Here is an 11,484-nt window from a genome sequence, read left to right as displayed (position 1 = left end):
TCGATACCACGATTTAAGGAAAAAAAAACATTTTTTTAAGAATAAATAAATAAATAACTGTTTCACATCAAATTTGTATTTAAGCTTCACTGTGCTTTAACAATGAAGTAAAAACGGAGTTGAAATGGTAAATATGCATGCTTTTATCTTCCAGTAGTTCTACAGATAGAACTGTTGTTCTCATTCATTCACTTTTAGGCTGCTTCCACAGACTGATGCAAAACTAACTCATTGTTTAATTTTTCAGCTCTATTTTGTGTTTACACACGTTTGTTTTTTCTCTGCTCTAAACCATAGATGTATTATGGACTAAATACATCTATTTAGTACTTTTAAAACTGTCAGGGCTGGAGCGGCTCGAGTGTAGCCGCACCGAGACCCAGCGTGTGCTCTGGCCCGCGCGCAACGTCCGCATTGATCCCAACAGGACTCGACACGACGTGCGCTGAGGGCAAAGTTTCACGGTACTGAAAAAAAGGTTCTTATCGGTTCTAGTGACAACCTTCAATCAGCAGCAGTGAGCGAGCAGCACGCGTTCCGCAGGAGCAAGCGAGCTGTGCACACTGCAGGTGCTTGCAGGTGGTGTGCTGACGTTCCAGGGCACAGTGCTCGCTGCGCACAGAAAGTAGATGTCTCTGTCTTTGATCGGGTCGGGATCTCGTAACACTATTAGCAGTAATTAGCTACCGAGACGATTTCACAGAAATCATTTCAAACCACAGGGAATTAATGTGAAACATACTTGTTATCTTTTTTCAAGGCATTATTTTTCACTGGCCCCACCGGGCCAGTGCTTGGAGCCTTCTGGTGGCCCTGACAGTTTTAAAAGTACATCCGTGCCACCAGGCCATTTATATTGTCAACCCCTGCACCGGAATATACCTTTAAGGGAAGGAAATTGTCTTATTTTATTTATGAATAACTTAATGATGTTTTTTGTTGTGTCTTCATTTAGAACATCTTGCTGCAGTTTGTCAGTGTAAACTTAAATCTAACCTTCAGAAGAAGTTCCAGTGTGTGTTTGAGGGGATCGCTAAAGCAGGAAACCCAACCCCTCTGAATCAGATCTACACAGAGCTCTACATCACAGAGGGAGGGACTGCAGAGGTCAGTGATGAACATGAGGTCAGACAGATTGAAACAGCATCCAGGAAACCACACAGACCAGAAACAACAGTCAGACAAGAAGACATCTTTAAAGCCTCACCTAAAAGAGATGAACCAATCAGAACAGTGATGACAAAGGGAGTGGCTGGCATCGGGAAAACAGTCTTAACACAGAAGTTCACTCTGGACTGGGCTGAAGACAAAGCCAACCAGGACATAAAGTTCACATTTCCATTCACTTTCAGAGAGCTGAATGTGCTGAAAGAGAAAAAGTTCAGCTTGGTGGAACTTGTTCATCACTTCTTCACTGAAACCAAACAAGCAGGAATCTGCAGCTTTGAAGAGTTCCAGGTTGTGTTCATCTTTGACGGTCTGGATGAGTGTCGACTTCCTCTGGACTTCCACAGCACTAAAATCCTGACTGATGCCACAAAATCCACCTCAGTTGATGTGCTGCTGACAAACCTCATCAGGGGAAACCTGCTTCCCTCTGCTCGCGTCTGGATAACCACACGATTTGCAGCAGCCAGTCAGATCCCTCCTTGGTGTGTTGACATGGTGACAGAGGTCAGAGGGTTCACTGACCCACAGAAGGAGGAGTACTTCAGGGAGAGTTTCAGAGACAAGAAGCGAGCCAGCAGAATCATCTCCCACATCATGACATCAACAAGCCTCCACAACTTATGCCACATCCCAGTCTTCTGCTGGATCACTGCTACAGTTCTGGAGGATGTGTTGAAGACCAGAAAGAGAGGAGAGCTGCCCAAGACCCTGACTGAGATGTACATCCACTTCCTGGTGGTTCAGTCCAAAGTGAATAATGTCAAGTTTGATGGAGGAGCTGAGACAGATCCACACTGGACTCCAGAGAGCAGGAAGATGATTGAGTCTCTGAGCAAACTGGCATTTGAGCAGTTGCAGAAAGGAAACCTGATCTTCTATGAATCAGACCTGACAGAGTGTGACATCGATATCAGAGCAGCCTCAGTGTACTCAGGAGTGTTCACACAGCTCTTTAAAGAGGAGATAGGACTGTACCAGGACAAGGTTTTCTGCTTCGTCCATCTGAGTGTTCAGGAGTTTCTGGCTGCTCTTCATGTCCATCTGATGTTCATCAACTCTGGAGTCAATCTCCTGGCAGAAGAAAAAACAGCAGACCATCAATCTGCAGAGACACATCTTTACCAGAGTGCTGTAGACAAGGCCATACAGAGTGCAAATGGACACCTGGACTTGTTTCTCCGCTTCCTCCTGGGTCTTTCACTGCAGACAAATCAGAATCTCCTGCGAGGTCTGCAGACACAGATAGGGAGTATCTCACAGACAAATCAGGAAACAGTCGGTTACATCAAGAAGAAGACCAAAGAGACTCTGTCTCCTGAGAGAAGCATCAATCTGTTCCACTGCCTGAATGAACTGAACGATCGTTCTCTAGTGGAGGAGATCCAACAGTACCTGAGATCAGGATGTCTCTCCACAGTTAAACTCTCTCCTGCTCAGTGGTCAGATCTGTTCTTCATCTTACTGTCATCAGAAAAAGATATGGACATGTTTGAGTTGAGGAAATACTCTGCTTCAGAGGAGGCTCTTCTGAGGCTGCTGCCAGTGCTCAAAGCCTCCAACAAAGTTGTGTAAATGTGGAGAAGTTTTTTCAGAATGCTGTAAATGTGCTGTTATTGACCCAAATAGAAATAATTTTCTTGTTCTGCTCATTATTCTTTATCCAGACTGAGTGACTGTAACCTCTCTGAGAGAAGCTGTGAAGCTCTGTCATCAGTCCTCAGCTCCCAGTCCTCTAGTGTGAGAGAGCTGGACCTGAGTAACAACAACCTGCAGGATTCAGGAGTGAAGCATCTGTCTGTTGGACTGGAGAGTCCACAATGTAGACTTGAAATTATCAGGTCAGGTAGTTCATAGTTTGTCTCACATTATTTTTGTAATTTCTTTAACGTTTGAATTCAGTTCTCTCTCTCTCTCTCATGTCAGAACATTTATGTTTTGAACCATGCTACTTATTATTGTTTCATGTCTGTTTCATCCAGATTTAATCTTGTTCATTTTTCACATCTCCAACATCTTAGAGTAAAACAGAAAGCAAGTTCACATGTGCTACAATACTGTTTCACATAATGTCCTTTTCATGCTCCAGAATTGGTGTCTGTAACCTCTCAGAAGCTGTGAACCTCTGTCCTCGGTTCTCAGCTCCAAGTCCTCTAGTCTGAGAGAGCTGGAGTAACCTGCAGGATTCAGGAGTGAAGCTACTTTTTGCTTAACTGAAGAGTCCACACTGTGTCCTTGAAACTCAGATTCATTATTTTTCATCATATTATTATTATATATATGTAACTTTTCAATTGGAGCAGGTCTTAATCGTACTCCTAATATAATTCAATTTATTTAAGAGACCCAACAGTTCCCTGATGAGCAAGCACTTGACACAGTGGCGAGAGCAAAACTGCCAGGCAGAAATCTCCAGCAGAACCGGACTATGTAGTGGACTGCCATCTTTCACAACTGGTTGGGTTGAAAGAGAGAGAGACAGAAGCCCCATTCACCCTGCCTCTTCAAGGCAGGAATCTTGTGTCAATATTCCACCTCACTGTAGGTGTGAAAATTACAAAGGTGGAATGGGGGGACGGTTTCATTCCGACTGTGATCCTCCAACAGAGGTTGTAACAGAGCCACAACAGAGGTGAGACAACATCTGTGTGGACAGGAGTGTTCTCAGGGGCCATCCAGACGAAAATGCTCTTTTGCGAAAACGCACATGTATTGCATTGTTTTGGCTGACTGTCCATACGGATCCTGAAAACGCAGCGCCTGAAAACGCACTTTTTTGAAACCGGGTCTCAGGGTGGAGAAATCCGAAAATGCAGCCCTCCTGTTTTCATGTGGACAGCGAAATCCACATACTTTCCAAAACGATGACGCCATCACCCTACCCCTCGACCTCTGAACCCCGCGACGTCTCATAGCAACAACAACAACAATTGCGGACTACATGCTTGTGTTCGTGCCAAAGAAGATATTGAGCCTGTCTTACAACTTACTCGCTTTGTAGTTGAGTGTGAGTTGCAGCAGCAGTTCAACCTCATTATCGATCCACACAAACGATTCTGGTTTCCTTGCACGAGCCATTTTCATCTTCTTCTTGTTGTGTTCGGTCTCTCCATCTACTGTCTGTTTGTTTACAGCGCACAAGCTTAATGCGCATGCTCCGTCTCTTCTTCTCCGTTTTAGGTGAAATTCAATCGCCACCTGTAGGCCCGGAGTATGAACTACAGCGTTTTTGGTCGTTTTCAGTGGATCCGTATGGATGCAAATATTCTTGAAACAATGCAGAGGAAGACGGAAAAAAAAAGATAGTTTTCGTACGTGTGGACGGCCCCTCAGTCTGACAACTTTTCAGGTCCTTCACTCATCAAAGTAACAATACAAAACCAATGACACCACTAATCTATTTATCTATATCTATATCTATCTATATATATATATATGTCTATATCTATATGTGTATATATATATATATATATATATATATATATATATATATATATAATATATATATATTATATATATTGATATATGTATGTCGATATATAGGTATGTATTATATATATGTAATCTAATAGTATATATATATATATATATATATATATATATATATATATATATATATATATATATATATATATATATATGTATGTGCATGCATATATATGTATGTATATATATGTATGGATGTGTATATTTGTGTGTGTGTGTGTATATATATGTATCTATCTATCTATCTATCTATCTATCTATCTATATATATATATATATATATATATATATATATATATATATATATATATAGATATCTATATATATATATATATATATAGATATATCTATATTATCTCTATATCATATATATATATCTATCATATTATATATATACTATATATTCTATATACTATATCTATCTATTATATATATATCTATATATATATATATATTATATATATATATTATATATAATATATATATATATACATATATATATATATATACACACACACATAACTTTCCATACATTGACGAGACAAAAATTCGATTTCATGTAAAACCGTTGGTATAAATAAATCCAGTGTTAGAGAAAGGAAATATTTTACTTTTGTCCTCCGCCACAGTCCTTGACGTTAACTAGCATGTTGGATATTTAGCTTTATAATTAGCTAGAGGATTAAAATGGTCACTTAGATCAGAGTCCTGCACGGGTCTTATTTTGCAAACCCGCACCTGCCCGTACCCGGTATACTTAAAACCGAATCCAACCGTTTTCCGACAGTAGCACAAATTACATTCCGCACCCGAGCCGACCCGCTATAAGTTGAAACCGACACCCGACCCGCACCCGCAATTTTTATTTATGAAAGTAAGCCAGCGTGGGGAATGCAAGTTTTGGGGGGGCGCAAGCATGCAAGAATCAGCTCATATGAAATATAAATGCTTATCAATGCTTTTGAAATGCAGGCATATTTTTGTAGATGGGTCGCTAATAATGCTTTTTTTTTTTGCATGTGACGCCGTGAAAACCCCTCGCAAAACCTGGCCCGCACTCTCCAGGCGTCCGACCCGATCCCAATCCATGTCCGACACAGTACATTATTATTCACCCATTTCATCCAAATTGTGCGGGTCACCCATCGGGTATCTGACCTGGATAACTCCTCTCTTGAAACAAATAATAAAAATAGTATTACTGTACAATAGTAGATGAATCTTCATTCCAAGCCCATGCAAGGGTGTTCATGATGGCTGTGTGAGAGCATTATAACCAGACCAACCTATGACATCAGTATTGATATTGTATGTCATGTGGGTTTTGACATTTATGCTCCCCTCAGGATGAACTGTAATAACTTTGGTGATCCTCTGACTTTTCATCTGATGCCATCATCAGGTCATCATTTTAATCTGTACAATATGTTGGTTCATGATTAAATATTTGCAAAATTAATGGCATTTCCATCAGCTTCAGTTATACTCTGTTTACCACTGATTAGTAATTGAATGAAAACTAAGATGATGAATATAATAAAAGTTAAACCCTGGATCACCGATATGCACAGAATCATCAGGACCCTCAGCTGATCTGTGATGTTTTATGTTTCGTTTTGGGTGTCCGCAGGCTGTCAGGCTGTCTGATCACAGAGGAAGGCTGTACTTCTCTGGCCTCAGCTCTGGGATCCAACCCCTCCCATCTGAGAGAGCTGGACCTGAGCTACAATCATCCAGGAGACTCAGGAGTGAAGCAGCTGTTTTCTCGACTGGAGGATCCAGGCTGGAGACTGGACACTCTCAGGTATGAAGAGTCCTGCTGCAGCCACACACAGTCAGTGTGTGAGACTCTGTATCTGGATTGTAGATGGTTCAGTGTCAGGAGGTCTGCTTCATTTACTCCACCTCCAGTTGTTCAGTTCAGTTCAGGAGAAAAGGCAGCATAGCAATCAGCCAAGAGTTACAAGTGAGGAGAGGAAGATGAGAAGAACTGGTCAAGATCAGCGACCAGGACAGTCTTGCCACAAACACTAAAATTACACCTCTTTCTTCCAACTAGTTGAGTGCTCGTTCAAAATGTGCCTGTTTGATTTCTTGGCCTCGGGTTTTGCTGCTTGATGAACCGCTCATCCAAACTACTTCACAGTCCACACTGACTGCAGAGGATTATCAAAACATTAACATTAAATCTAATTTCCACCACGTCACTGCTGTGTTATGATATTGATAATAACAATAGACCCTCTGTGTCAGAAGTCTTATCAGAAACTACTGAACCTCAAATTCAAAAGATTTCTGTGACACATAAATGAATGTAATCACTGAATGTCATAGAAACTGAAGAATCATTGTTTTTGCCAGGGTGCTTGACTTTGAAATTAAAATAGTTCTGACACAAACTGTCCGTGGCATCAGTTTAAAGTGAACAGAAGATAAAAAACAGTCCAATAACAACGTTAGATGACACAAGGTGGAACCTCCCTTCCACATTACCCTAACAGCAGCAGTGCATACATAATATAAGGTGGGCTCAGTGATGCCGTCTTGGTTCCTGTCATGAGGAAACTGCTGCTCCAGCTGAGTTTGAGCTGTTTTGGGTAGTTATCATTATAACAGCCTGCAGGGGCAGGAAAGTGTCAATGTTTTGCACCGTCAGCAAAATCAAATGACAAAAGGAAAGAAAATATTCAGTGATCAGTCATCTGCTCCATTGATGGGCAGAGCTGCAGCTCTCTACAGTAGTTGGTGGACCTCTGGTTTAATGTTGTTGTAATTTACTTCAGCCTGGCTCGTAGCTGCTGACTCAGTTTCACTCTCAGATGTTCTGGATCACAGGTCACAGGAGTCGCACCTGCACAGCGTCACTCACTGCTGAAAGTCAGATGCGACAAAAACCGTGGCAGATGCAGATGGCAGAGAGAAAAACAAAATGACAGAAAGTTCAGAGCCCAACTCGGCAGCAGAGAGAGTGGCTTGGACTCCAAGCAACCTAAAAAGCCCCGTTTGGAAATACTTCAGATTTTGTCAGTAGACGGCAAAAATGCGGAGCCTTGAGATAAAGTATGCAAGCTGTGTAAGCTACAGTTAGCTTACCCATTCCACCAATAGCAACATGAGGGAACAACTCGAGAATTTGCACCCAAATGAGCATGCCATGAACTGAACATGTCTGGAACTCCAACTAAAACAGCCATGTCTCGATTCATATTTTTCACTGCCCGCCACAAGCTTTTTGTCTGCAGCACCACAAGAGGCGAGCACAAAGAAACTTGCTTCGTTCAAATGCTAGGATGTGAAACCGATATAGTATCATTGACGGCACAGGCTTCAGAGGGTTTTGTCAAGAATTGGAACCAAGGTATCGTATCCTGAAAATACCTATACAAGTAGTTGTGTCTTGTTCTGTTAGTTTGTCCTCCTGTTATTGACATAATGCGCAAATATAGATATTTGAATGGTTTGAACCTTTGTGTTTTTTTTTCAAGCGAATATTCAAACATCTTTTTTGAGCAATATTGACAGGCCTAGATCATCTTTGCACAGTAAAACAAAGCAGCAGAAACACAGCAAGAACAAAAAGCAGACTGTGCAGGTGAGATTCAGAAAAGCCCTCCAAGCTTCAAACAGGAATCGGACCTCAAAAGTTCTGACTTCCAAACACAAAAGTCCTATAATATACAAACATAAACACAAGTTGACATTGGATCAAACAGCAAGCATAAGGTCGCCCACAGCAAACAGCAACAGCATCCAATGATATAAATATGATGTCATAAATCCAACAGGAGGTTTGTGTGTGTTCTCAGATGTTGTCGTCCTCTTTCACACACACCAACATCCTGTGGCTCACTCTCAGTGTGTGAGGAGAGTGGCAGAGGTGAAGAGGTTCAGGGAGAACAGGGAGAAGCAGCCTGATGGACAGATTGTGTTTCTGTGTATGAGAGTCATGTCATGTCCATGTTTGCATGCTGAAAGAGGATGTGCTGCTCTGACCCCCCTCCTCCTTTCAGGATGGAGCCTGCTGGAGTCCGATGGTTGACACCAGGTCTGAGGAAGTGTGAGTGTCTTTTTACTTTCATTCATGAAAACACTGTGACATCATTCATTCACCTCTGTGATGTCATCATCAGACTGATGACACATTAATAACTGCAGCTGTGTTGTGTCTTTTTCTCTCCATCAGATTCCTGTGAGCTCACAGTCGACACAAACACAGTCAGCAGAAAGATCAAACTGTCTGACAACAACAGGAGGATGACACATGTGGAGGAGGTTCAGTCATATCCTGATCATCCAGAGAGGTTTGAGTCCTGGTTGTGGCCTCAGCTGCTGTGTAGAACTGGTCTGACTGGTCGCTGTTACTGGGAGGTCGAGTGGAGAGGAGATGTTTATATATCAGTGAGTTACAAAAGAATCAAAAGTAAAGGAGACAGTAAAGACTGTGTGTTTGGACATAATGATCAGTCCTGGAGTCTGTGGTGCTCTTATGGTGGTCGTTACTCTGTCTGGCACAATAACAGACAAACAGACATCTCCTCCTCCTCCTCCTCCTCCTCCTCTGGTAGAGTAGCAGTGTATGTGGACTGTCCTGCTGGCACTCTGTCCTTCTACAGAGTCTCCTCTGACTCACTGATCCACCTCCACACCTTCAACACCACATTCACTGAACCTCTTTATCCTGGATTTGGGCTCTTGTGGTCCGGTTCTGGTTCCTCAGTGAGTCTGTGTGGTGTTTAGTGTGCGGAGTCTCCTCCTGTCACAGAAACATTGTCAGTGCTGAACAGTTTAGTCTGTACAGGATCACAGTCACATCAATCTTTCAGCTTCTTGTAATAAATTCATCAGTCAACTTTGTACAAAATGATTCAAACTGATTGAAAAGATTCTTCATTTACATTTTAAACTTCTTCCATTAAATTGTGTAAATTGCGTTGACTTGTACTTTCTGTCATGTGTTGTTTTGAATTCAGGCTCTTGTTCCAAAAAAATACAGAACTATTAGTGAAATGTAAGAAACAGAAAACATTGACTCGTCTGTAGCTTTAATTGTAAAGAATCAGTAAATATGATCAAATGTACTCGACACTCCACCTGAAACACTCTGACTTGTTTCATGTGTTTCTAATGATGAAACCAAAAGTTTGATGGTGTTGGTTAACACATGTAATTATGTCTGTAGTGACGTGATAAACTGCACAACATCTGTTCATTTCTGTGTGATTATTATATGAGAAGAAAACACATTTTAATGACAATCATTGTGTTTCTCTCAGTGTTTTGTGGCTGTTGAAGTCCAGCTGTATTTTCAGGACGTTTGTTGGATTTGAACCTCGTCCGTGAAACTAAACAGCTGTGAGAAAATTCTTTCTCTGTCTGACCCGGTGGCTCCACTTGTTACAGACCAGTTTTAAAGTCCAACAGCAGGCGACGGACCGAAGAGCCGGAGACCAAATAGTCCACACAGAACCAACAAGCTGCCGACTCGACGGCTCAGTGAGCTGAAGAAGTTCTGTGAAGTTCTGAGGTCGTGGGTTCAAGCCTGGAGCCAGAACCAGTAAGAAAGTAAGGACGAGTATCTGATGACGTCGCTTCCACTGTTAAAGTTGTGAGTCCAAATCCTCAAGGTTTTCACACAATTATTTTTTTGGTCAAAAGAAGTGAAATGCTCAAAGAAAGTGATTCATTTAAGACTGATTCATCAGCTCAGGATGGTGAAGTGATGCTGTGAAGTCTGGAGGTTGTGGGTTCAGTGCCTGGGTAGTTCAGCTGATTTTAAACCTTTTCTGTTCTCACTAACCCAGAGATTAACTGAAAAACAGGTATTGAATTCAGTGTCATAAGTATAGTGTTTATCTGGGTTTTCCTTTTCTTTTTGTAATTTCTGATCTTGATGTTCTGTTCATGATTCTTGCTTAGCCAAGATAGAGACTAAGCCGATGCCCAGCTGGTTATTGAACTGCCCAGATGTTACCAACATTAATGAACTGACAGATGAACTCCTTAAAACTCTGGATTATACAAGTAGATTTGTGCTCTCAGGATCACATGTGAAGCAACATCCTGAGACCTAAGGGGGGATTTGTGGATTTCAAAACTGTGACTGACCAGGTCATCAAAACTCAGAGAACTTCTCCTCACAGCAGCGATGCAAGATCCTGCTAGTATTCCAGATCAGTCAGCGGCAGAGCTGCGACGCAGAGCTGACCAGCTAACTACACAATCCAAAGAACACGTTAGCACCGAGCTGCACTCAAAATCCAGAACTTTTCCCGGTTCATGTCGGTAATGTTCTCCAAAAAAAATTCATGTTGAAATTTTAATGAAGTTCAGGACAAGTTTCTACACAATACGGTGAAAAATAAGACAAAAGAAGTATTTGGATTTTACAAGTTCTCATGAATTTGACAAAGAATCTCTGACATGAACTGGCAGGTCCTGGGTCAGTCGGTATGGAGCCACCCGTATCTATCGAAAATTTAAATGTCTTATGTTACTCAATAACACATTTAACCTTTACCTTTCAGTAGCCGTCATATTATATTTAGTATTTTAATTTCATAGGTCGAAAATTGTACTGTGTTGACTTCAAGCTTTTCTATCTTTGTTTGATACCTATTGAGCCAGTCAGAAATTAATTGTTAAAAGTTTGAAATTGTGATGTAATACTATTTATCCAGACACAGGGAACAGGATGACATTGCTTATATGCAACAAGCCAAGTCATGACAAGTTTTAACCCGCTAATTTCCTGAACTAAATGAAAAACAAACTCATACAAAGATAAAAAACGTTCAAGACAACAAACGGATGAAGTAAAACCACCGCATTTAA

At 41.3% G+C, this 11,484-nt stretch overlaps 1 protein-coding gene across 1 annotated transcript; it reads left to right on the top strand.

The window, feature by feature from the left end:
* Nucleotides 1-1,254: 1,254 nt before the first annotated feature.
* Nucleotides 1,255-6,341, top strand: LOC115576775 (protein NLRC3-like; the record flags this gene model as incomplete). The annotated part of the gene is made up of 2 exons (XM_030409336.1): nt 1,255-3,008; nt 6,284-6,341. A coding segment is annotated over one exon (1,488 nt), but the record flags the coding sequence as incomplete, so codon positions are not given.
* Between the last annotated feature and the right edge of the window lie 5,143 nt (nt 6,342-11,484).

Source organism: Sparus aurata, chromosome 24 (genome assembly GCF_900880675.1).
Source record: "Sparus aurata chromosome 24, fSpaAur1.1, whole genome shotgun sequence".
In the NCBI taxonomy this organism is placed as follows: domain Eukaryota; kingdom Metazoa; phylum Chordata; class Actinopteri; order Spariformes; family Sparidae; genus Sparus; species Sparus aurata.
This window is presented reverse-complemented; position numbering and strand designations above follow the sequence as displayed.